The sequence below is a fragment of the Chelonia mydas genome, chromosome 3 (genome assembly GCF_015237465.2).
Source record: "Chelonia mydas isolate rCheMyd1 chromosome 3, rCheMyd1.pri.v2, whole genome shotgun sequence".
NCBI classification, from domain to species: domain Eukaryota; kingdom Metazoa; phylum Chordata; order Testudines; family Cheloniidae; genus Chelonia; species Chelonia mydas.
Genome location: NC_057851.1, coordinates 200,153,493 through 200,181,365, shown reverse-complemented (window position 1 = coordinate 200,181,365; position 27,873 = coordinate 200,153,493). Strand labels below are relative to the sequence as shown.

The 27,873-nt window shown below is 43.9% G+C and overlaps 1 protein-coding gene across 2 annotated transcripts in view; it reads right to left on the bottom strand.

Moving 5' to 3' along the window:
- The window catches only part of SOS1 (SOS Ras/Rac guanine nucleotide exchange factor 1), a 92,546-nt gene extending 74,777 nt beyond the window's left edge, over positions 1 to 17,769 (bottom strand). Inside the window, exon 1 of one of the 2 annotated variants that reach the window (XM_037896251.2) lies at positions 17,243 to 17,769. In XM_037896251.2, the coding sequence (XP_037752179.1) occupies positions 17,243 to 17,329 (87 nt within the window). In that variant the 5' untranslated portion in view covers positions 17,330 to 17,769. The remainder of the gene's footprint in view (positions 1 to 17,242) is intronic. The other variant, XM_037896250.2, reaches the window with a different exon arrangement.
- Positions 17,770 to 27,873: the final 10,104 nt, after the last annotated feature.

Sequence of the window (27,873 nt, the reverse complement as noted above, 5' to 3'; positions counted from 1 at the left end):
TGACTAGGCAGATAACTTGTCAAAATGAGTATTCTTTCATCTCTTTTTATTACTTTAAATCATAAGTTACAATACATACATTAAAGCGGCAAAGAGTCCTGTGACACCTTATAGACTAACAGACGTATTGGAGCATAAGCTATTGTGTATACATACATAATACATTGATAAACGTAAGACAGAGTAAACGTGGCAACAGACAAAAGAAAAAGGGTTGTTTGGCTTCACCATACCTAAAAGCCTATTCCTAGACATGCCAACTTTAAACATTTATAGGCTAGTCACAAAATAGTTCAAATAAAGACTGAACTGATACGTTGAGTATTCAGTACTTAGAAGAATTGAAAGAACATTCTGCTAGGGACAGGTGGGCAACAAGATGGTGTGCTATCTTCCCAAAGCCAAGGTGTGAGGTCTTACTAAGATTGGATAGGCTTCTGAAGTCAACAGATAAGGATCTATTGGTGATGGTTCATATCCGCACTAATGATATGGCATTGCAGGATATTTTACAGATAATAGATGACTTCTGGGAACTCTGAAGAATGCTTAAAAAGAATGTCAATGCTATCTTCTCAGAGATCCTTCCTGTCCCATGAGAGAAGGAAGACAGAAGGCAGAAGATTCTGGAGGTGAACTGCTGGTTAGGTAAGTGCTGCAGGTATGTTTTGTGGAACATCGGTCCATTTTCTATGGTGGGAGGGACCCATATAGTTTGGATGGCCTCCGGATCAGCAGAAGTTGAATCAATGTCCTCAGGAGCAGGCTGGCCAGGGTACTCAGGAGAGCTTTTAATAACAGATATGAGCACTTATTTATGAGCACAAAATCGAGATGCTATGAATAATCAAGGAGGCAAAGGACATGAAGAGAACAAGTTACTTAAATTACCTATCCACCAGTGCTATTTTGAAGGAAAAAAAAAAAAGGTGTTCATAAATAACAACCACAGAGCTGCTGCAAGCCGGTGAGGAACATCTGGTAAACGCAATGCACAAGCTACTCAACAAAATTTACAGACAAGAGAGATAACAGCATCTACCCATAAAAAGGAGGAGATAAGAGCAAGTGCAAGAATTACAGAGAAACTGGTTTATTGAGTGTGCCAGGGAAAGCATTCACCAAGATACTGAAGAGGAAAATAAAGAGGTACTTGCAGAGGGATAGGCGGAATTTAAACCATGAGGAAGTACAACAGGTTAGCTATTTGTGAAAAGAACATAACCAAATCTGTTACAACAACTTTATAGACTTCAAACTGCCTCCTTATAGCATTTGGCAGAAAGGGTTATGGCAAATTTTAAGAATGTAATGGCATCCCTTGGAAATTGATCAAGCTGACAGAAAACATCTACAGAAAGTTTATGAGCGTGGTGAGAGTGACATGAAGCTGAGGGAATGGTTTTGGGATGACCATAGAAGTGAGACAAGGATACATATTATTGCCAGATTTGTTCAACTGGGTATTGGAAGCTGTAGCACAGAGAAATGAATGGTAAAATGGCTGTAGCACAGACAACTGAAACAAGATAAGTCATGGTATGTGAGAGGACAGTGCATAACTTTAGAGTCACAGGTAGTATTGATTTCTATGGCACAGACCAAGTTGGATCTACAGAGAATACTGGACAAGGTAGACCGGAAAAGCAGAAAATTCAGACTGAAGATCAACACGGGGAAGACAAAAATGATGGCAATTGGAAGGCAAGCAGAGAAGTCATTGGATAGACATGGTGAAGAATGACATCAAACAAGAAGGTTTAAAGACGAACAACGCCATGAAGCTGATACAAGATAGAAAGTGGTAGAAAGACTTCATTTGGCCCCATCATTGCTGCTGAGCTGACCGATGGGTTAAACAAAACACCACACAGACAGCAATGTTAGGAGCCTGAGTAACAAACAAGGAATTGTAATTGCTCATTTCTTAATATAAATTTGATCTAGTTGGTATTACTGACCCCTGGTAGATGATTTGCACCAAGCTCTCCCAACTGATGAGATATAAGAGCTTCCCTTGGAGAACTTTGAAGTCCAAGATCTGCCTCTCCAGGTATTCTTCTGACCCCTGAACCATAATGGAGGGGGGAGATGGCCGTATCTGTCCAGGAAAGAAGCTGATGTACTTTTTCCAGCAGGGAAACATGGAACACGGGGTGCATCTTGATCTATTCAGTAGCAGAAGTTTGAAGGCCACCAGGTTAATCAGTTGGATGACCTGAAATGGTCTGAGATATCGGTAGTCACGTTTCCTTGAGGGCCAGGCTGTGTCCATGCATTGCATCAAGCCATACCTTACCACCGACTGTGATGTGAGGGGTGTCCTGCCAAAGGAGGTCAGTTTATCTTTTGTAATCCCTCTTGGCTGATTCTAGGTGGGTTTTCAATTCTTAATGGACATGGTGCAGGTGCTTACACAGGTTAGAGGCTAAAGGAATGTGGGAAACTGGCAAGTGGACAGGTGAAAATGAGGGTGGAAGCCGTAGTTGGCATAAAAAGGACTTTGGCAGATTGATATAAAGCAACTAACATACTGCTAAAAATTTGGTTCACTTGCTCCATCTGTCCATCAGTCTCCAGGTGATAGGTAGAGGAAACTCATAGATTAACATCTAAGATCTTAAATAATTCCTGCAAAAAAAAAAAAAAAAAAAAAAAAAAAAAAAAAAAAAAAAAAAAAAAAAAAAAAGAGAGAATGAACTGCAGCCCTTAGTCAAAATGTCAGATGGTAAATCATGAAGCTTTAAGATATGTTTAATCATATCTGTCGCCTCTGTAGTAGGAATTTTCCAGCAACATATGAAATGAGACATCTTTGTGAGAAGGTTGATGATAATTAGTATGGCTGGGTGGCCCTGGGAAGTCAGTGAGAAAGTCCATAGAAATAGATAACCAGGATTGGGATGCAGTGGACAATGGAACCAAAGCGCCCAGAGCAAGAGGTGGTCCAAGCACATACATAAACTCTTGCAATGTTCAACATTATACACCAATATAGGTTTGGCCACCAGAAATTGAGAGATCAGTTTCAATAAATTTTCTAGTGACCGAAATGGCCTGTCGGGGTGAGTCATGACATAGCTGGAGCATGGTAAGATGCGGTAGACTACAGGGGACACAGATCTGATCTTTGAAGAAGAAAATCCCATCCTTGACCGAGAAGTTTGAGTCGGGGCCAGATCTGTGATGGCTGGTCTCAATTTTACTGCAAATGGACCATGAGGCAAGGAAGACTTGAAAAGACAGTAAATCATTGTTTGCTAGTACACTGACAAGATGACAGGGCTTCAAGACTGTGGCAAGCTATGGGGGGTATGGGGGGGGGGGTCTATTCCCCTTGTCTAGGTACTCGCTTTTGTAAGCTAGTGTGCCAGGCTTCGCATTTCAGGTACCAGGGCAATAGGTCAGGGTAAAAATCAAATCAGGATGGGGGGGAGGGGGGCAACACATCTGGTATTGATTGAGAGCATTTGCAGTTTGCAGGTATTCTCAATTCTTTGATCTGTGAATATACCTAAACAAGAAAACATGTGCCTTCCAAGTGATGACACCAGTCCTCAAAAGACAGCTTTGATGACCAGCAGTTTCTTGTCACAGACTTTGTAATTTTGTTTCACAGGCATCAGCTTTCAAGAGTGGAAAGCACAGGGACGGAGAAGACTCAGGGACCTATTTGCTATGATAGCACTGCTCTGATCCCGTAATAGGAGTATCTACTTTGACAATAAAAAGTAGAGTCCACTCCAGGTGAACTAAGATGGGTGCTAATGTAAATGCTTCTTTCAGTTGACCAAAAACAGATTGTTTGGACACAGGAAGCCCAAAAGCAGTGTCCTTTGGCAGCAGCTGGGTAATTGGGGCCATTACCTTTGAAAACTTTACCGATGAGCTGCCGGTAGACGTTGGCAAACTAAAGGAAGCGCTGGACATTGCAGACCTTTCTCAGCTCTGCCCAGTCCACATCTTTCTGGGATTATATTTATCCCATTGGACGAAGTGATATTGCCTAAAAAGCCAAAGGGAAGACACAAAGAGCTGTTCTTTTGGGGCAAACAGAATTGGAGCCCTGGCAGGGGACGTAAACTGACAGATAAAGTTTTTTGCCAGATTCTCATCGAAGTATTCCCGTAGGGCAGTGGTTTTCAACCTTTTTTTCCATTTGTGGGCCCCTAAAAAATTTCAAATGGAGATGCAGACCCATTTGGAAGCCTTAGACAGACTGTGGATCCCCAGGAGTCTGCAGATGACAAGCTGAAAACCACTGCTGTAGGGCCCTGAGTCCTGGTTCCAACAAGGGATAAATTAATTCAAATGGAATTTTAGCCCATGGCTGGAGGTTGATGGGGCAGCCACAATACTTACACAGGGACAGGACATCAGTTTAAAATAAAATAAAATAAAATAAATAAATAGAAATCAAACATTAGCAAAATCTCAATATTTTGCAGGGATTGTGAGCCATTATCTCCTTGAATTTGTTAGATACAGAAGGCAGTGGCCTTCTCCATGCTGTTCTTCATTTTCTTGGCGCCTGACTCAGACAGTCACCATTGTTGGCAGTAGCCAGACTCAAGCCATATCTCCTGCATCTTCCAGGAGATATTTGGATCATGGACTGAGAGCAAGGGGCTGTAGAGTATGACTGGGAAAAGGGGTGATTTAAACAAGTTAAATTGGAGAGTTTCTTGGTGGTCTTGGATTTTGATGAGAAGGGGTCCAATTTTGTGGGTGACAGGACCTTGTGGGTGATGGTCCCAATCAATCAACTCCACTAAGTCTGGAGCAAGCTCTTTGTACCAGAACTTGGTTAGCCTTAATGAATTCTGCATCCACAAAATTGCTAAAGACCCCAGAATCCACAAGCACAAGCTGGGTGAAGGTCACCTCAGGTATAGATGGGATGCAGAGACAGAAAAAGACTTGCAGCTGGGGATGGCAACAGTCCACAACTGTTAAAAATGCATGTTGGCAGAAGAGGGGTCTGTTTGGGGAATCCGATTCCGTAATTACATCCAGCTGAGGTAGGACATGGTCGTTTCCTGGATCTGCACAGGCCTGGATTTGATGGAGCATTTAGTGGCAAAGTGGCCTCACCCACCACAGTACAGGGAAAGGCTGCTGAATTGTCAGTACACCATCTGCCACTCAGTGAGGTGTCTTTGCATTGTGTCAATCTGCATAGGTTCTCGCGCCAGGGGCTGCCTGTGGAGGGAGATGGGAATGGGACTGGGCTAGACTGGGACTGGACAGTCAATTGTCAAGCCATATATATAATTCAATGTCTGAGCTCAGCACAGCGTGTGTGGGAGTCAACCTAGCCCAACTAATCATTTATGTTATCGTCTAGTCCCTGGTGGAAGTGACAGAGCTGTGCTGTTTTGTTCCACTCTACATCAGTGACCAGATGTTAAAAGCAGGCAACATATGCTGAGCCAGACCAATGGCCTTGTTTAAAAAACTGCAGGTGGCTTCAGCGATACAAGTACGGTCCAGGTAATCTAATCTGCATGAAAAGGGACAAATGAACATGTCAAAATGGCCAAGGACCGGGCTTGCCCGTTCTAGGAGAAGTGATACCCAGTGTAAAGAGTCATCAGTTAGGCTATATCTACACTAGCACTTTTGTCAGTAAAACTTTTGTTGGTCACGGGTGTGAAAAAACACACTCCTAACAGACATAAGTTTCACTGATAAAAGCGCTGGTGTAGACAGCACTATATTGGCTGGAGACACTCTCCCACTGACATGCCTACCACCACTCGTTGGGGGTGGTTTAATTATGCTGACAGGAGAGCCTTCTCCTGTTGGCACAGAGCAGCTACACAGGAGACCTTACAGCAGTGCAGCTACATCAATACAGCTGTGCCGCCGTAAGGTCTGTAGTGTAGATGTAACCTTAGTAATCTGATAAACCTCTCTGGCAGCAGGACCTTTGGGCTCGTTTTATGGATACTGCGGCTAGATTCACTGGAAATACTGAGGCTGCCGCGATCTGTAAATGGACAGAGGCATTCTTAAATTGCAGCTGGGCAACTTGGCTCTGAAGGCACTGAACTAACTTCAACATCTCAGTAATGGATGTTTGGGGGTTTCCACCTCGGCCGCCGGACTAAGCAAAAAGAGGGAAGTCTGCTCAAACTGTCAGAATTGCAGGGCAGATGGATGAGGCAGGAGGAGATACTGGCTCACATGGAAACAGGCAGAGGCTGGAGCAGAAGCAAGGCCCAGCTGGACCAAGAACAGGCTGAAGCTGGAGCAGAAGCGCAGGGGCAGTCTGTCAGAACTACTAAGCAACGGGAGTGCTCCTGACCAGGTAATGACTGGATACTACTCAGCAGACAAGAGAAACTACTTCCCAAGGCAGGTATATAGGGTCCTAACGGATCACCTGGGTCCTCGCTTGTGCATTGGCTGAACCCTGATTGGATGGAGTGGGGCCTATCACAAGACCTGCAGGTAATTGCCTCTGATGACTCACCTCTGGCTCAGGGATGGCTTAAGCAGGCTCAGCAGTGACTCATCACTCATAGTTGTAATGGAAAGACATGACATCTCTACTGAAGAAGCAAATGAAAAATATTTAGAAATTTGGCTTCCTTTCATCATTTACTTGGATACAGAACAAATCTCCTGATGCCAAAGTAAAGAATCCACATTACTGAATATCAATTTATTTTCAATAATGACGGGAAGGAGTGGCTTTTGGATCTTTGTCAAACCACAGAAGTAGATGTTAGCCTACCTGAAATAGAAAGATTGGACTATACACTGAAGATTGAAAATGCTAAAGATGCAGAACTGGAAAATGACGACACTTTGCAAATGCAATTTGTATGATGGTTTATTTGTGGAAATGTTATGGGCAGGGGAGACGACAGAATAGGAATTTTCTGTACTGTATTTATATTAGAATTTTAATAAGAAATTTCCCTGAGATAACCAGAGATTGATTGTGAGCGAGACTTCCCCCAAAGGCTATAGAACTACTGATAGCACTCACTTGCTCATTACCTGCAGGTCTAAAAGCAACCTAGTGAAACAGGCCATGGTGAATTGCACAGCTAGTTGAATGAAGTGAACAGTTATCCCTCCTGGTAAAAAAAAAACCAAACAAACCTTGACACTGTACACAAACCCATACACACCGAATTGTTATCTATTCCTCGATACTTTGTGATCCAGCCCAAGTTTTGCTATCTTCAAATTACACCAAGTACCTGTATTTTTTCCAACCACCAACTTCAGCAACTCTGTGTGGCTATGAAAGACTAACAGAGATGCAGATTTAGTTAATCACATCTTCAGTATACCCAGGGGGTGGTTTTACACAACATCTGGTAACAAGTTGTTACCAATTTTTAATGAATCTGTAAACTCAGGGGTTGTACCGTATGATTGGAGAATTGCTAACATAGTTCCTATTTTTAAGAAAGGGAAAAAAAGTGATCCAAGTAATTATAGGCCTGTTAGTTTGACATCTGTAGTATGCAAGGTCTTGGAAAAAATTTTGAAGGAGAAGGTAGTTAAGGACATTGAAGTCAATGGTAAATGGGACAAAATACAACATGGTTTTACAAAAGGTAGATCGTGCCAAACCAACCTGATCTCCTTCTTTGAGAAAGTAACAGATTTTTTAGATAAAGGAAACGCAGTGGATCTAATTTACTTAGATTTTAGTAAGGCGTTTGATACGGTGCCACATGGGGAATTATTAGTTAAATTGGATAAGATGGGCATCAATAGGAAAATTGAAAGGTGGATAGGGAATTGGTTAAAGGGGAGACTACAACGGGTCCTACTGAAAGGTGAACTGTCAAGTTGGAGGGAGGTTACCAGTGGAGTTCCTCAGGGATCGGTTTTGGGACCAATCTTATTTAATCTTTTTATTACTGACCTGGGCACAAAAAGTGGGAGTGTGCTAATAAAGTTTGCAGATGATACAAAGCTGGGAGGTATTGCTAATTTAGAGAAGGATAGGGATACCCTACAGGAGGATCTGGATGACCTTGTAAACTGGAGTAATAGGAATAGGATGAAATTTAATAGTGAGAAGTGTAAGGTCATGCATTTAGGGATTAATAACAAGAATTTTAGTTATAAGCTAGGGACGCATCAACTAGAAGTAACGGAGGAGGAAAAGGACCTTGGAGTATTGGTTGATCATAGGATGACTATGAGCTGCCAATGTGATATGGCTGTGAAAAAAGCTAATGTCGTCTTGGGATGCATCAGGAGAGGTATTTCCAGTAGGGATAAGGAGGTCTTAGTACCGTTATATAAGGCACTGGTGAGACCTCACCTGGAGTACTGTGTGCAGTTCTGGTCTCCCATGTTTAAGAAGGATGAATTCAAACTGGAACAGGTACAGAGAAGGGCTACTAGGATGATCCGAGGAATGGAAAACTTGTCTTATGAAAGGAGACTCAGGGAGCTTGGCTTGTTTAGCCTAACTAAAAGAAGGTTGAGGGGAGATATGATTGCTCTCTATAAATATATCAGAGGGATAAATACCAGAGAGGGAGAGGAATTATTTAAACTCAGTACCAATGTGGACACAAGAACAAATGGATATAAACTGGCCACTAGGAAATTTAGATTAGAAATTAGACGAAGGTTTCTAACCATCAGAGGAGTGAAGTTTTGGAATAGCCTACCGAGGGAAGTAGTGGGGGCAAAAGATCTATCTTGCTTTAAGATTAAACTCGATAAGTTTATGGAGGAGATGGTATGATGGGATGACATGGCTTTGGTAATTAAATATTCATGGTAAATAGGCCCAATGGCCTGTGATGGGTTTTAGATGGGGTAAGATCCAAGTTACCTGGGAAAGAATTTTCTGTAGTATCTGGCTGATGAATCTTGCCCATATGCTCAGGGTTTAGCTGATCGCCATATTTGGGGTCGGGAAGGAATTTTCCTCCAGGGCAGATTGGAAGGCCCTGGAGGTTTTTCGCCTTCCTCTGTAGCATGGGGCACGGATCACTTGCTGGAGGATTCTCTGCTCCTTGAGGTCTTTAAACTACAATTTGAGGACTTCAATAGCACAGATATAGGTGTGAGGTTTTTTTGTGGGAGTGGTGGGTGAAATTCTGTGGCCTGCATTGTGCAGGAGGTCAGACTAGATGATCATAATGGTCCCTTCTGACCTAAATATCTATGAATCTATGAATAAGTGGGAGGTTTACAGCAAGAATTGGAAGGAGGGGGGGCAGCTACTCAATTTTATCTTCCACAATCTGCAGAGGTGACAGGAGTCCAGAACAACTGTGCCACAGAAGTTTATATAAGGAATGCCCTATATAGGTAATGCAGTAGAGCAGGAGAATGAGTTTGTGTGTGTGGGGGGGGGGGGGGGGCGGGTGGTGAGAAAACCTGGATTTGTGCTGGAAATGGCTCTACTTGATGATCACTTTAGATAAGCTGTTGCCAGCGGGGGGAGTGGGGTGGGAGGAAGTTTTGTTTCATGGTCTCTGTGTGTATATAATGTCTTCTGCAGTTTCCACTATATGCTATGCATCCGATGAAGTGAGCTGTAGCTCACGAAAGCTCATGCTCAAATAAACTGGTTAGTCTCTAAGGTGCCACAAGTACTCCTTTTCTTTTTACGAATACAGACTAACACGGCTGTTACTCTGAAACCTGGCAGTAGAGATGGGAAACTAATGACATCCAGTGTTGCTGTGAATAACAAGTCAAGCAATGGATTGGAGTGAAACCATTTGAAATGAAGTCAGTTAAAAAGATGTGTTAAAATAGTTTCATAGGCAGGCATAGCATGAGTGCCCCAGCCAATTTGCACAGTTTTACAATCACTTTTGAAGAAGGTTTTTTTTTCCCCATTACCGTTTAAAAGACCTAGACACAGGAAGCTGACAATAGAGGAGTTACTGTACCTCCGGAAGCATTCTGTGTATGGTTACTTTCATTATAGTAAATTGTAAATAACGAAAAATATTTTTCCCTCAGCTCTGTCAACTTAGGTAAAATAATTTCAAACAAGTGACTTTTCATAGTGTCTCTTTAACTGAGTGTCGGTACCAGCTGCCTTGTTGTGAATAATGCTCAATTATTTCATAATATTCTGTACTGATGTGAATGTGAAACTGTGGAACATTTTTATGGAAAGATAATCAGTTCTTTTGATTTACTTCTTTTGAGGATCATTAAAACATTTAAGATATTTCTCGACTGCCACCCTTTTTAATCACAAAAACTAGGGTTCAGGAGAGAAGCAGACTCTAGTATGCATGAAAGATCTCTATTGTCTGAACTAGAGTAGTATAACGTATGGAAAGGTGGTACCAGTAGGCCAGGGGGAAGGTTCATCACCAGGCACAGTCTCTTGAAGACCGTGTAAATTCACTAGACTGGAAGAATCTTGACTGAAGTTGCTGGAAGGCACTGATTGATGATGTCTAGCTACATCCTTAGTGTCTGTTTCCAAGCAGCAATAACAGATTTCGATCATCCCCCAGTCACCTAAGAGATCTCATGTTCCAGTTTATCTTCAACCTCAGACTCAGCTTCTGTCTGTATTCTTATCTTGCTGCCTCTGCAGCCTTAGCTTCTCAAACCCCACGTTGGCGCTTGTTCCTTGCTTTCTTATCTTGGTGGAGTGCTAGCAATATTTTGTCCTTTGTCAGTATCTTCCTTGAGTTATTGGAGGGCTTTGTGTTCCTCTGCTTTTGCTCCTTCAAAATACCACTGATCAGGCAAGGAAGCATCTCACAGTGCACATCAACATCTTCCTTATTGAGTGCATTGCAGTCTACATCTGTCTTATTGGACTCTATATCTGTTCTAGTGGAGAATCGGAAGAAACAAGTTAAGGTCACATTATCATTTGAACTGTGGACAGGGAAGTTTGGAATGCAGCTGTTCAGTGCAAAGATAGGATATACTGACAATCTATATAGGGTATATTTTTCTAAATCTCACCCGAGTTTGACAAAATACCCTAAAAACTAGGATTTGAGGAATTCTTGAAGTATATTTACCTTAAGGAATTATTTTATTCCTTATTATTTCAAGTGTCCTAGGCAAGGATAAGAATGTGTCATTTTGGGCCTTTAAATATTCCTTGTTACATGCCAACCAAATGTAGCAAGAGGGTAAGGAAAGGCAATTCATAGACATCATAATGATGAATATTCCACTATTGTATGTTGCTTTCCTCACTGGCTGGGAATATTCCACCCAAGAATACACCTTGCCCTTCCCCTATACCTGGGTACTATCTGTATTGCTATACAGGTCAGAAACCTGGACCCTATTACAGGCAGACTTGGAGCAGCTAGATACATTCCATATGTGCTGTCAGCTCCAAATCCTGAGAATAAAGTGCTCTGACTTTGTGCAAAACATCCAGCTCTCAGAGATCTGGCATTCCTCCAATTGCTCATTATATTCAAAAACCACATTTGCATGCTCTTCTGCTATGTCACCGGGATTGTGAAAAAACCACCTCAGCACATCATACTCAAACTCTCCATCAATGCACAAAGGGGTGCATGCCCTGAACCTACCTGGCACCACCCACAGGATTGCCCCAGAGATTTGTGGATTCACAGGATTGAGTCAGATTGGGGAACTTCACTATGTGATGTTTGGTGTGACGCCATCAACCATGGTCACTCTAGCTAGCACAACAATCCTCAAAAGACTACATGTGTTTGATGCTGCTGCTTTCCCCATCATATCAAGGCATGAAAAATTTTAATTGGACACAGAAAAAGATTGCTTTCTTGTACATTATATAGTATGTTACTCTCCAAACAGTCCCATTTAAGTCAGATGTGCTAACCAACATGGATATGTAGGCATCCTTCAGTCTCGAGAGACCATAGGTGTGCACCCGAGAGGTAAAGAATTTACTCAGTTGGTTTTAAGACAGATGCGAACATGGCTGAAGAGAATCTCTGTCGTATGTCACATTTAAAGGTGATGTTTTGGGCTCTGCCTTCTGCGAGATCTTTTCTCTGCTAAGCTGGACTGCTTCCTCTTGTAACTCTGGAGACCTTTGTTAAGCTCTTGTTTCCAAAGGCTGCAGTCTTGAGTGTGATCTTCCCATTTGTTCACGTCCATGTCCATTTCTTTGAGGTCTCACTTGCACACATCCTTGAAATGCAATTTTGGGTGTCCTCTGGGTCTTTTTCCAGATGTCAATTTGCCATAGCGGATGCGCCCATCAACATGGGTAAGGATATTAAAATCTGGCGAGGTGACTGGGAAAGGAGTAGGAAAGAGAAAGCTCTCTCTTTCTTCTAGCAATTAGTTGGTGTCTGCAAGCTTCAGATGTATGCAATACCTATTGACAGACGGGATACGTCTATACAGTGTTTTGGAGCCCACGGGAATGAGCCTCTCAGCTCAGGTCAACAGACTCAGGCTAGAGGGGCTCTAAAAATAGATGTGTAGCCAGAACTGAAGTTGCAGCATAGCTTCAGAGCCCAAACTCCAGCCCATACTGCAACTTCATAGCTATGTAGACAGTGCTTTTTTTAGAGCACTAGTGCCACTGCCCTCGAGCTTGAGTCTGTCAACATGGGCTGGAAGGCTCCCTCCCATGGGCTCCAAAACACTGTAGATATGCCCAGGGACATGGAAAGATTAATGAACTGCTAGGATTCAGCGCACTAGACACTGTCTCCAGGGTGCTGTCTTTAGATCTCCCCAGCTACCACCACCACCAATCCTACATACTGGCCTCTGTCTATAGGTTTAGCCGTCCGGCCAGTAGAGTATGAAACTTTTACCAGATGCATACTAGTTGCAAAGCTGAACGATTGCATTGCTGAAAGATTTGATGCGTTGATAAAGATGAGTTCCAAGATGAATTTATTTTCATAGCATCAGTTTTGTCTATCAGCTCTGACAGACCCATGGCTTTATTCTGGGGGATTCTCCCCCACCACATTTGTGCCTGTAGAATTTAGCAATATATATAAGTTTAGATTTTCCAGGAGCGTTAATGTTTAAACATTCTGTAAGTCAGTTGTATTCAGCTGCTTATCTCTGGCCCATTCTCAATGGGATTTTACTAAAATGGATGCTGGTTAAGGGCAGAAGCTTCCATTTCTACCTTTATAACATAAATAATGGTAGCAGCTGTAACCTACTATGCTAGAGTATAGTAAGCAGTATCTAGAATGAAGATATGAAGCAGACAGTGGTCCCAAAAACAATGGAGCAGTTAAGATTTGTTACATCATTGCAAATTAATGGGTGGCGGGGGGGGGAAGCTTCAGAACACACTTAGAATTGGAAATATTGGGGGTAAGTCTCCCTATCATTCCCCAGATATACACAGTGAACCAGAACAAATGCAATACATAGAAACCAAAAGGAATACTACCTAGTATGGCAGGTTTCTCATCATCTCTGGCAGTTTATCTTCATCAACTTCTGACAGTTGGCCTCAAACTCCAGGACTCCTTTCTTGCTGGTCCTCGCAAGTTCACCCTCATGAGAGTTTCTCCAGCAAACACTGATAATCGAGGCCAGCTCATTGTTTCTATCTTGGTGAGCAAGCCAGCCAAACATTTCACAGAAGCAGCAAGTGACCTGAGTGGTCCCAAAAGAATTGTTATTGCTGGAGCTCCAACTAGTCTCCTTGATCTTGCCCAGGATTGCCTGGCACTGTCCTTAGTGCTCCATTTTGTGAGCATCTGAGACATCCTGCACCTTGCTGCTCCAGATCCCAGGCAGCCTTAGTTCAGCTTGCTGCTCAAATGTTTATACATATGGCAAGAAGCAAAGATGTGTAGCTAGCACAGAAGTTTACTGATCATATGTGCATTGCAGCAGCAAATGCTTTGGAGAATACACAGGTAAGACTCTGTTACCACAAGTAGAACAGCACAGAGTGCCAGAGACCTTGGGAAAACATGCTCACTCTGGAACATGAGGCAAATGCATTGTGAGATGAAGTCAGAAAGACAGGCTGAATTGATACAGCTGAAACACTTGCGACTTCTAGTCCACAGTGGGAAGTGAACCAGTTCAGCTAGAACTGAGAGCAAGTGTTTCGCTCAGAAGTTCCAGTTAACTGTTAAAACCAATAAACTTGTAAAATGCCTAGAATGTCTGTTGTATGTGAAATAAGGCGTTGAGTAAATTTTGCAGTCTCAATCCATTCCAAGCAATGGTTTCTTGTACCCCTTTTGTCTTGCTTTCTATGCACAAAATTCAGAAGTGGATCAAAAGACAGCCTGACCATTTTTCCCATATTCCATTTCTCCAACACACACAAATTCTAATGAACTCAGGAGAGTGAGACTTATTGTTCCCTCATTGTGGGGGGAGGTATTTTTGCATGCTTTGTGTGTATAAAAAGATCTTCTACACTTTCCACAGTATGCATCCGATGAAGTGAGCTGTAGCTCACGAAAGCTTATGCTCAAATAAATTGGTTAGTCTCTAAGGTGCCACAAGTACTCCTGTTCTTATTCCTAATGAAGAATCCTTAGCAAAAGGCATTTTTACAAAAATATACTAAAACTAAAGTCACTAAATCGCAATTCTAATTAAGCAAAATACTTTCACTATCAAGTCACCCCCACCCCGCCACACAAAATTCTTGTAGAACTTACAAGTAAAAATCTAAGTTCTAACCTAAGTAAATACTATATTTTTTCCCTTTCATAAAGAGTTGAATGTTATTTCAATTTCAACCACACTGTTTCATATGAACAAAATAAACAAATATTTCATTATAATTAAAAATTTGAGCAAGTTCCTTAAAACTGGTATTTTTTTTAAACAGCAGTTACACGTATGTTTTAAACTGCACATATACTTGTCCAAGTAAACCATTATACATCATTAAAAAAGGAGATTAAAAACTAGCTACCTTGACTAGGCTGAAAAGATCACTTCTGGAACTAATGAACTGGGAGAAGGAAGAGTCCCATAAAAAGTTATAAACAAAAACAATGAATTTCTGAGCCAAACTGGAACGCAAGTGGAATATGTCCAAGGATAAGGCTTCACTAGCAAATTATGGGCCTGATTTCCTTGGTATTGTAAGGCCAAGTGAGACTGAGAAAGGACAGGTTTCAGAGTAGCAGCTGTGTTAGTCTGTGTCCTCAAAAAGAACAGGAGTACTTGTGGCACCTTAGAGGCTAGCAAATTTATTAGAGCATAAGCTTTCGTGAGCTACAGCCCACTTCATCGGATGCATAGAATGGAACATACAGTAAGATATATATATATATATATATATATACATACACACATACAGAGAAGGTGGAAGTTGCCATACAAACTGTAAGAGGCTAATTAATTAAGATGAGTTATTATCAGCAGGAGAAAAAAAAACTTTTGTAGTGATAATTAAAATGGCCCATTTAGACAGTTGACAAGAAGATGTGAGGGTACTTAACACAGGGAAATAGATTCAATATATATAATGACCCAGCCACTCCCAGTCTCTATTCAAACCCAAGTTAATGGTATCTAGTTTGCATTTTAATTCAAGCTCAGAAGTTTCTCCCTGGAGTCTGTTTTTGAAGCTTTTCTGTTGCAAAATTGCCACCTTAAATCTTTTACTGTGTGGCCAGAGAGGTTTAAGTGTTCTCCTACCGGTTTTTGAATGTTAGGGTTCCTGATGTCAGATTTGTGTCCATTTATTCTTTTGCGTAGAGACTGCCCGGTTTGGCCAAAGTACATGGCAGAGGGGCACTGCTGGCTGGGTCATTACACATATTGAATCTATTTCCCTATGTTAAGTATCCTCACACCTTCTTGTCAACTGTCTAAATGGGCCATCTTGAATATCACTACAAAAATTTTTGTTCTCCTACTGATAAAAGCTCATCTTAATTAATTAGCCTCTTTCAGTTTGTATGGCAACTTCCACCTTCTCTGTATGTGTGTGTGTGTGTGTGTGTGCGTGCGTATATATCTTCTTACTATATATTCCATTCTAGGCATCCGATGAAGTGAGCTGTAGCCCACGAAAGCTTATGCTCTAACAAATTTGTTAGTCTCTAAGGTGCCACAAGTCCTCCTGTTCTTTTTGAGAAAGGATAAACGTCATAAAAACAATGATCCACAATAACACAAGAAAACTTTACCAAATTCACTTTATCATCTGCAAACGTAGCAACCAAAGAAAAATCTGCCACAATCTCCCCCAGGCCTCAGCAAAGGTTTAATAGCATAGTGTTGCACAGTGAGATCTCACATTACTGAGGTCATCAAATTTATTGCAATACATTCAATACAGTATGAAGTATCATAAATAAAATAAAACTAGAGATGTCAAATGGTCAATTTTTAAATTGTGTTTGCAATATTTGATATCGTGTGATGGGTCAGTCAGTCGTTAATGCAGAAAAATGAAGTTGAACTGTTGGGGGAAAAAAAGGATAGTCACCATGGCTACGGCCATAGACATGCCCCAAATTGCTCACACTCTGGCTATAAATTAGGCTGTCATACCACCAGTTCAACAGGAGAGAGGCACCAACATACTAACCAGAAGTTAGTAAAATGCTCTCCACTTTGATAGGCTCCAATGTGATATTTCCTATGCTCTTGCTCTGTATCTACGGACAAAGCCTAGAAAATCCTTTACACAGGCTTATTTCTTTCAAACAGCAACTAGACCAGTGGTTCTCATCCAGGGGTACACGTCCCCCTTAGCGTACACAGGGGTCTTCCAGGGGTTACATCAACTCATCTAAATATTTGCCTAGCTTTACAACAGGCTACCAAAAAAGCACTAGCGAAGTCAGTACAAAGTAAAGTTTCAAACCCGCCAATGACTTGTTTACGCTGCCCTACTCACTGAACTGTAAGTACAAGATCTATATGCCAGCTGATTTATTTTATAGTTCTATGGTAAAAATGAAAAAAAAAAAAAAATAGCCCTTCTCAGGAACGGCGGGGCTGTGACACGCTTGTATCTCCCGGTCTGCTTTTGTAAGCAAACCGTTTCGCAGTGAGGTGAAAGTGGGGGTTCTCAGGGCAGAGCAGACTCCTGACAGGGGTCCCGCCGCCGGGAAAGGCTGAGCGCCCCAGCACTGGACCCTCGCAGCAGGGCCTATCCCTAGGGCAGCAGCCCCTTCCCCACGCGGCGGGAGCGGGGCGAGGCCGGCCCACGCGCCCCGCTGCCGCTCCGGGCAGCACGGGGAGCCGCGGGCCACCCCAGGCCGGGGCAGCACCCCCCGCTCGCCGACCCCTGCCAGTCACGCGGCGTCCCCCGGGCGGGGCATCCGTGGCCGCCCCTCCCCCTCACCTTTTTGAGGGCCGGCACCAGCAGCCCCCGCCACTTGGGCGCGTTCTCCTCGCTGAAGAACTCGTAGAGCAGCGGCGGCGCCTGCATCCTGCCGCTGGCGGGCTCCTGGCGGGGCCCGGCCCGGGGCAGGCGCGATCAGTGGGCGGCCCGGCGCGGCGGCCGCGGACAGCCGGAGGGCAGCGGCAGCACCCGCCAGCGGCGGGACTCAGCGCCGGGGGGCGGCGGCATCCCAGCACCCCACCCCCCCGGGTCTCTCCTCAGCGCCCGCCCCGGGCAGGGCCCCGAGGCCGGAGAGCGCTCGGCGGGGCGGCGCGGGGAGGCGAGCGGCCACCCTGCCCCGCCAGCCGCACGGGCATGCCGGGCCCGGCCCGGCCCCACGGAAGCGCGCGGACAGCCCGGCCCGCTCGCGCTGCAGGGCGGAGGGTCACGCGCCGCCTCACATGCCCCGGGGGCGGGGTCTGCGCCGGGAGCTCAAGCGCGGCTGGAATTCTCGGGGCTTTTTTCCTCGCCCTGACGGTTACTCCCGAAGGCGCGTGCGCGGTGAGGGTCGGCCGACAAGCGCAGGCGCGAGGCGTATGCTCCGCCCACTCGGCCTGCGCCAGGGCGGAAGCGCGGGTCAGCCGGAGCCGTCAGGTAGCTCAGCGGAGTGCCGAGTGCCTCGCTGGGCTGGCGGCGGAGCGGTTCCTCAGACAGCGCCCCCTGCAGGTCGGGAGGGGCCCCGAGCACCTCAGGGTGCAGCACCTCCCTCGTCGCATGACAACCCCCTGCCCTGCTGGGGGGGGGAGGCGGGAGGAGAACCCAGGCGCCCGGGGGGGCCTGTCCCCTGCTCTAAGCACTGGCCTTGTGACCAGCACCCCCCAGCCACCACCTCCCTGGGCGCCCTGCTTGGGGCAGCTGCCAAGCCCCCCCCGTTTCTCACTCCCTTGGAGCGGAGCTGGGGTATGACTGCCCTGGGGAAGGATGGCCCAGTGGTTGGGGAGACATGGGGTGAGGTCCTGAATCCACCGCAGACTCCCCCCTGGGTCCTCAGGCCAGTCGCAGCCCTGCTCCCTGCCTCAGTTTCCCCATAGAACAAGGTAATTGGAACTGACCTCCTTTGTGAAATCAAAGCTGAGGAGAGACACACACCCCCGCCCGGGGGTGCTAGAACTCAAGGGGGGCACCCCCTAACCCCACATGGCCTGGGGGGGGGGGGGGAAATTGCAGAGAGGTGCCAGGCAGCAACTCTAGCTCCACCAGGAGCAGAAGCAGCCAAAACTGACACAGGGAGAGAACTTCCTACAGTTTTGACTGAACTGTCTCGGGCCAGTGCAGATGGGCTCGTTGCTCCAACGCCCCTGCCCTCCGTCTCTCCACCACAGCTTACCCTCTTCTCCCCACCTCACCTTTGCTTTCCATTTAGCTGATCCCCTCCCAACAGTGGCACAAACAGGCCGCTTGCTGCCATCCCATTGTTCTGGTTCTGTCTAGGTTGTAAGGTCTTTGGGGCCGGGACTATCTGGTACTCTGTTTCTACAGCCCCTAGCACAATGGGGCCCCATTATTGGTGGCCCTTAGTATTAACCATGTTTATGATACTGCCTAATTATATTTAAAAGCTACATAGCTGTAAAATTGAGTAATAGCACTGGCCTACCTCACCAGTATAATTGTGAGGATAAATATTGTATCTAAATCAGGGTGAATTTGATTTAAATCACTAGTCAGGAAGACTCGATTTAATCATGAATTTCTACATAAAAGTGCATTCTTGTTGGCTATTATAACCTTAATAGATATTCTTCACAACTCAGAGACAGAGAAGACCCAAACTGGGTCTCTTATGGCCTACTGCCATTATAGGTTTTCCCTTCTAGTGAATGGTATGGTAGATCTCAAATCAATGAAGGCTACACTCAAAAAGACCTCAAGACTTCTGGAATATGCTGCTCAAAGAGTTTCACTTTTGTTTCTATTGCATGTCCCTCCCTTCTCACATTTATCTCCAGACTTCTTTTCCTTGTCCAGACCTTCTATTCATTGAACTTTTCAAAACTGCACTTTGAGACAGAGATAAGGGATTGACTCTGTGTACACAAATTTGCAGAGGGACAAGGGGGTTGAGGTCTGTTATTTCTCACCTCTATATATTATTTATTTAAAAACATTTTTTCTGTTTACAAGCATGTTATCTCTGGAGATACAAATCCACAGTTTGAGAACTGCAAAACTAAGCATCTCTGATGGTATCTTCTAGACTTAGCACTGAGTCCCACTGGGTAGCTAGAAAGATTAACCTAAATCTATACAGAAACCCCTGGAACCCCATAAGAGTGGGTCCCTAATCCATGAACTATTACATGAATATATTGTCTCATACTATAGAATTAAAATTTATAATCCCTATTCCATGATGAGATATCTTTGAGCTATAATGTATCTTAATTAAAACTATCTTTAGACAGGTTTCAGAGTAGCAGCCATGTTAGTCTGTATTTGCAAAAAGAAAAGGAGGACTTGTGGCACCTTAGAGACTAACAAATTTATTTGAGCATAAGCTTTCGTGAGCTACAGCTCACTTCATTTCACGAAAGCTTATGCTCAAATAAATTTGTTAGTCTCTAAGGTGCCACAAGTACTCCTTATCTTTAGACAGGTTTTTTTCCCTCAAAAAGCATTTTATCAAAAAAATCCGAAAAGCCATTTTTTAAAAAAAATCATTGATTTTTATCCACCCTGATCTAAATGCCTCAGTGTAGTATAATGGGGGCTTAGATTGCTGACCTTAACTACCAGCCTTGGAACCTTCCAGCTGGTTCTTTCCTCACCCCAAATCAATAAAGGAACACCCTGCACCTTCTCAAACGCTGCTGCAGTGCTCCAGCCCATTTCACTTAAACAACTGTGCACATCTGTGTCCCACCTTGCTTCGCAGTCAGGTGCAGTTTATTTAATTTCTAGGCAAAGGTTTAAACACATTACCTGAAAGATTACAAAATTTCATATTGAAAGGCTCCAATAATCTCGTCTCAATGTTATTTTGTCCTTTTAATATATTTTTGCAAATTTTAGGGACAAAGGTTTGGAAGGTATGTCTACACTACACTGTAAACCTGGGTCTGTGGGACCTGGGCTTGTGGATTTGGTGTTTCCATGCCCATGTTTGAGCGTCCACACTGCATTGTAAACCTTGGCTTACAATTGCTGGACCCAGGTCTCCGAGCTGTGCTAACGCATTCATACTGTGCTACGCAGACCTTCTGACTTGGGTTTGTGGCTTGAGCTGCATCGCGCTGCCAAAATGACAGGGCTCAGACCCAAATCACAGCAGGACTCTGGCTCTGATCCACACCCAACAGGGTCATAGGACCTGGGTCCTGAGCGCTTGCTGACCTGACTCAAACTGATTTGTATGTGGACAGAAGAGGGGATTGAGCTCAAACATGAGTCAGAGTCTGGGTTTAGTGTGCAGTGTAGACATACCCAGTGAGTGAAGCTGAATGAAGTGAGCATGTTATTTTTGCAAAGAAAATATAATTGGTTATGGATGCTGGCTGGACTCTGAAAACACAATTTCAACTTTAACTTTTTAAAAGGAAGTGTTTTAGTTGTGAATTAGGTGACTTTCCGTACCTTGGGCACTCCTGATATCTGTAACCACATTGCTGTTATATAGAGTGTATTTTTAAAATATTAGTTTTGATTGTTTTATTGTTTTGTAATGTTTTTAAAATACTGTTAACATTAGCTCCCAACTACTATTTTCAAAGTTCATTGCACATCAACTTTCAAATTTTTCACTCACAATAAAGACTGGGAAAAGAAATTTGTCCTATTTTACAAGCTTTACAAATAGTCACCAACACCAACAACTGTCACCCACTTTCTGCATTGGACACTAAATGAAACCAAATGGCCCCATCTATAAGGTGTTGTGACCAACTGCCAGGAACTGTCACAAGAACCACTCATTGCCTCTGCTGCCACCAACTGTCTCCGCGACAAAAATTGCCACCAAAGCTCACCAGTTGTTATGAAATGACAAGTGGCCACGAATTGTTACCAGCTCCGAAGAGACACACATTGTCACCAACTATCTCATTACTGACCGCCACACTCTTCCGCCAACAATCAGTAGCTCCTGCAACCTCTGACCAGACGTCCCCACTTGGAACCAACTGCCACCACTTGTCCATCATCTATCAAACGTAACTAATTCTCTCCAGCTGTCAGACTCATGAACAGCCACAAAATGTCCACAATTTTCAGTGAAGCCCATCAAATGGAAGCAGCTGGTGAAAATTTCCTGATCAGTCACAACCTGCAGCCAACAGACAAGAATTATCACCTATCAGCACCTGCCATCACCTGTCTTCAGTTGATAAGAACTGCCACACAGCACCAACTGCCTGGATTGTCACCAACTGAGAAACTGTTAAAGTTGCCAAATCTCATGATTTTTATTGTGAGGCTAGCAATATTTGACATTTTTCTTAAAGCCCCAGCTGCTGGACTCAAGTGATTATGAATGTCAACTTTCTTTATTTGAAAGTTTCTAGCTCTCATGATTATTGAGAATAACTTAAAAATGGAATGAGTGTCCCCAATAGCTCAGAAACCAGAAGCCAAATAAAAATAACCCACTTTTTTTTTTTAAAATCTCATGGGGCTTTTTAGGCCTGAATTGTGATTTGAGTGTGTGGGATTGGCAATACTGTTGACACCAGTCCTCACTCCACAAGACACCAGCTATTGCCATTGGCACCAGTTGTTTCCAAATGAGACCAACTATCACCAACTGAAATCAAGAGCTGCCAACTGTCACCCTGTCAGGATGCTCTCAACATTGCATCACATTCCTTTGCTTGTACGGTAGTTTACCCTCCCGCCAAACCAAAACTCCACCGCCATTCCTAGATAACAAAAGTCCAAATAAATCTAAGTACAAACAAAATCGCAGTTGCCTAAATCCTCTCCCCTGTGGAAACAGCAGCACCCCTCGTGATCCCTCAGGCAAAGGGGAATGCCTCTGTTCTAGGCGCAAGCCAGCATCAGGGAAATGATGGATCTGGAGCCTGCCTTAAAGGGCGAGCACAGCCTGCTACACACCAATATCACAATATGCCTTCCTCTGTCTCTACCTGCTATCAAACGTCATCCGCCTACACCATTGCCAGGAAACGTGCCTGTCACCAATCATTACCAGTTCTCTTCACCGCGTGCCCAGCATTAACTGTTGCCAATAACAGACCCAGTCAACAGTTTAAGCAAAAAGTTATTAAAAATGTTTTTAAAAGAAATATATTATGAAAAACTTGACTTTTAAAAACAATTTCACTTTTTGTGATTTTTTGCAGCATTTTGAATAGAAAATTTTGTAGATTTATTCAAAAATTTTTTAACAAAACTGTTGAATGTTTGCATGTACCAAAAACCCAATTTTTAATGAATGGAAAATTTAGATGTCTTCATTTTTTAGTTTTAAAAAAAATTAAAATAGGATCTATTTTGAACCCTAAATCATCACAACTTCAATTTTTAATTTTTTTTTTTCAATTTTGTTTTGAACGTCACTACTTGCCACTAAACATCAGGAATTGCAAACCAACTTTTTTTGGTTTTGTTTTTAAACCCAAATTAAAAAGAGTTTGGGGCAGTTTATATTTCCCCCTTCTGTCTTGATACAAGGGAATAGGGGCTCTGATTATTCTGAGACATGAAGAATTGGGGATAAACCACCATATTATGGAGGCTACAAAAGGCAGTTTTGGGGTTGCTTTCTTCACTGACTGGGAACTCTTTGCTCAAGGATTGACCCTGCTTGTCATCCTCTGTGTAATCTGTCAGGAATTATCATCAAATATTTTCTTTTGACACCACCACCAAGTGCTACCAATGGTAAGAAACAGCCAAGTCCTATGAATAACCTCCAGCTGCAACACAGAACAATTTAAACTAAAGGACAATGTTGGCACAAGAACAAATTGATATAAACTGGCCAGGAACAAATTCAAGCTGGAAATTGGAAGGTTTCTAACCATCAGAGAGGTGAGGTTCTGGAACAGCCTCCCAATAAGAGTTGTGGGAACAGACAACTTAATTGGTTTTAAGAGCTGGACAAATTTGGGAGTGCAATTGTATGAGGAGGTTGTTTGTGAGGGTAGGGCTCAAAACCCCTGGGCTCACTTCTGGTTTATGTCTTATGTTCTTAAAAAACTCATGACAGAGCTTCAGCTGATGACCTGCAGGGGTCAGGAAGGGATTTTTCCCAGTCCCCAGTGTATTCTGAGAGGATTTTTTAAACCTCCTTCTGAAGCTTCAGGCATGGCCACAGCTGGAGATGGGACATTGGATGGGCAGGGCCAGAGCTCTGAGGTGGAACCAAGCAATCTCTTTATTAGGTGCTTGGCTGGCTGGTGCTTGGCCTAGGGTCTAACTGTTTGCCATGTGTGAGGTTGGGTCAGATTGGCAGGGACTTTCGGGGGGTTTTCAGGCAGGTCACTTGTCAGGATTATCTAGGTAAATCTCTTCAATCGTTTCCCTGCCATTGCAGGGGCCTCAGCCACTGGTGGCATCTCGGTCCTTCCTATTCTCTGCTTGTGGTACCCAATAGTCTAATGTGTAATAGCCTGGTCTAATTACAGTTATTAGGTTTAGCGTGCAGGTGCTGAGCTATAGAGGCCTGTGCCATACAGGACGTTGGACTAGATCTGATGGTCCCTTCGCGCCTTAAACTCTATTTCACGTCCACCAAGTATAATCAATCATGGTCATCACCAACTGACTGGAACGGACATCAACAGCTTGAAACTCCTACTCCCTGCCATCCTTTGCCACCACCACCACAAAAGAGTCATGGATTTGGGCCAACTGCTGCCACCACTGACAGCAGTTGCCATGAACTTTCAGTTGCCATCAACTCCCTCCACACGCCCTCTGTTACTAAACTGACTGATCTCTCACTGCCTGCCACCAACTGTCAGCAGCTGTCACCCTTCACCAGCAACCACCAACAGTCACATACTCCTTTCACCTGGGGCAAAGTGCCATCAACCATTGACAGAACCAAATCAGCAAGTTAACAAACGCATCTCCCAACCACTCATTGGCTGCTCCTAATGAAGCACTCCAATAATATACTCCCAAACTAGTTAATAATGGTCTTCCACTATGAAATTATTGACTAGCCCCTTCCTGGGTAAGTGAACTGTTCCCCAACTAATGCAGTTTTAATGAGCCCCCCCCTCACTCCCCGATAATTATTTTGCTTTATAAACTTCTTGATAAAGATGCTATTGAAAACAAGCACAAAATAGTCTAAATGATGGAGTTCTAGACTGTGTGTGGTACAGGTAGGGATCCTCTTGTTCTCAATCCTCTCCCAGACAGGGGGAGAAAAATCAAAACCCATTGGAATAAAAGCTCCTGCCAGAGAAAGGAGAGGTCTAGAGGAACCCCTGGCTTCTTCAAGCAGATGTGAGACACTGGAGGATAGAGAGGCAGTGAGATCTCTAAACACCTATGTGCTGCACTACACTGGAGCTAGACAGGGGTTTTACACAGGGCCTCCACATCTGGAGGACAAGGAGCAAGAATGCAGTTGTAACCACAGGCCCCAACGTAGAGAAGAGGATTTTTCTAGAATGTTAATTTTTGTTTTTCAGATATTTTAAGTAATTTTCTCTTGTGCTTAATACATTAAAAACAACTTTGTGCTTGGCTGCTTGTAATAAATAGGCCAAAATCCCTTGAACCTCAAATTAATTATCTGCTATTTTTGTGGCAACAAAAAGGCATCCACTAATACGGGCAAGTCCCTAATCTAACAGATACATGTCTGAACCTGCTTCATTTGAAAGTGAGATATTCTCTCTCTCTCTCTCTCCAAACCCTATTAGCATGAAATGTTCTGTATGTGAAGGGCTCACTCATGCACTTAAGGGCTCATCTTCACTGCAACAGTTAGCATCCTTGAGTTATTCCACTCAAGCTAGCCTGGTGAGCGAGAGCAGTGTCCACATCACAAACCACTTGAGCTACAAGCAATGGTAGGATTAGCATCTGATAAATTGTAACTCCAACTGCTGTGTCCCCCACTAGCTCAAGCATCAGCGATGCTCCAGCTTCAAATCTTCCCCCATCACCCCCAGCCCAGCTAGCTCGATCTCAAAGCACCATTTAATTCAATCTAGAGATTACTGTGTGCAGATGAGAGTCGGGTTAAAGACAAAACTCAAATTATACCTTTAGCTAGTGAAGACAAGACCTAATACTGGCTTAAGAGCATGACAGAACTTTCAGCAAAGGAAGATTCCCCAATTCCTTTAAAAAAAAAAAAACAAACATACCCTCACTCTTTCCTAGTCTTATCTCCTGAAATTAGCAGTAGTGCTGGAGAACAGGATTTCAAATTACAAAGGCAGGGAAATTTCTAGCTGCCTCCAAAAACTATCCTCACCAGAGCTAAAAGAATAAGGAATAGTGACAAGTGAAAGAGTCCAGCCGCCACTCTCTTTTGCGTATCCAACAAACTATTGAGCAATAGCTGGAAGTCAACTGAAGCCTTTCCCAGAAGTTCAGGCATATCCTCCCTCTCTCCTCCAGAAGAATAATTTTGAATATGTATTTCATGCATCTATTCTAGTGCATTCTAAATGCTATGAAGTGCTCTTTATTAGCATTATCCAGAGAGGAATGACTTCCACCAGAAGCAGGGAAAGCTCAATCCCCCTTAATTATTAGGAAAAAAAAATCCAATTTGCATATATTTAATTGTAAGAGCTGCAAAATGACCCTGATAATATGAGGCTCTATGGTCATGTTGATTTTATCCCCCCACCTCCATCCCATTCTATTGCATCTTTTGGCAACATCCTGTTTCCTCTCTGCTCATTTGTATTATCTCCATCCTTCTCCATGTTCTTTTTTAAACTCCCCATCTCTCTAAATCTTCCTCATTTTACTGTCCCCCGTAGAACCTCTCAAAATCCCACCTCCAAATCTCACACCCACACCTCTCTTCACTCATCCTTCCAGACGTGTTCTCAATAGTAATATGCTCTTAGACCAAGGAAGTGGGAAAGCAGGCAGGAATCCCTGGACAGCTTGGGAACAGAGAGGGTGCCTGGGGTCTTCTCTGATGCTCTCAGGAGGAAGCTGATAGTTCTTTGCCAGTCCCAGAGAGGAATCAGAAGCTGAGAGTTTCCCTCTTTCCACATCTAGGCCTGAAGGGGAACATGGGAGGATGCTGTTGGGTGGTGAAGCTCAGTGTCGACCCAGGCAACAGAGGAACTGCAGCCAGAAGAGGGCACCCACTTCGGCTCCACAGACAGAGGCAGCCCCTACTGAAAAGGAATTTAGCTGAAGCTAAAATATGTGCCCTAGGAAAATCAGGGGATGAAGGGCAGTCCTGAAGAATCCAGGAAGCTATTGGTCAGCCAACAAAGTGCCCAGTTGTCTTAGACCAGCCCTGAAAGAGTGTGAGACACTTACCAGTATCGTCTTCCTCTGTAGTAGGGCCTGTCCCATAGAAGTTGAGTAAGGACATGCTAGGGCCAGTGTGAATTCTGTCACCGGTAGACATACCTGTCTGATGTATATCTAGTGGACAGGGGTTTAAGAAACAGTGACTTCAAACTAACATGTTGATCCTTGGAGATACAGTCCTGTAGGCTTGTTTGAGTAGATCATGGAAGTAATATGTATTGATATATATTTGAGTATATTATTGATAAGTATATAAATGATATAATGTATTGATCTTTACAGAATCAGAGAAATGTGGGGCAGAAAGGGACCTTGAGAAATCAAGTCCAGCCCCCTGCATTGCGGCAGGACCAAGTAAACCTAGACTATCCCTGACAGGTGTTTGTCCAATGTGTTCTTAAAAACCTCCAATGGAATCCGCATCATTGGAAAATTTTAAGAACAGACTGGGCAAACCCCTGTCAGGGATGGTTAGGCACAGACTTCTGCTCCCGTTGGTGGGTGCTCGATCCCCGCTCTGCCCCCGGCCACGCCCCAACTCCACCCCTTCCATGAGGCCCTTCCTCAAAGTCCCTGCCCCAACTCCGCCCCCTTCCTGCCCCTATTCCGACTCCTTCCCCAAATCCCTGCCCCAGCCCCGCCTCTTCCCCTGAGCCCCCCCCCCTCCCCCCCCGGAGTGGCTAAACAGCTGTTTGACAGCAGCTGGGCGGGAAACACTGGGAGGTAGGCGGAGGAGCAGGGATACGGCATGCTCAGGGGGAGAGGAGCTTGGCTGACAGTGGGTGCAGAGCACCCACTAATTTTTCCCTGTGGGTGCTCCAGCCCCAGAGCACCCACGGAGTCGGCGCCTATGTAAAGGAGGTATACTTGGTCCTGCCTCAGCATGAAGGGCTGGACTTGATGACTTCTCAAGGTTCCTTCCAGTCTACATTTCTAGGATTCAATGACTCTGTAAAGATACATATCCCGCAAAATGCAGGTGTTAGGTCAAAAATAGGCAAAATTACATTCCTAGGAGCTTGACCATTCATACATTCAGAATGCCCAGTTTATATATTAGGGTACATAAACATTTAATAGCAATTCAAAAATGGATGTTTTCCATCAGCTTTTTTTTAGTCTTATATGGAAATTAGTGCCGGTGGTAAGCTATTTGTACAACAACA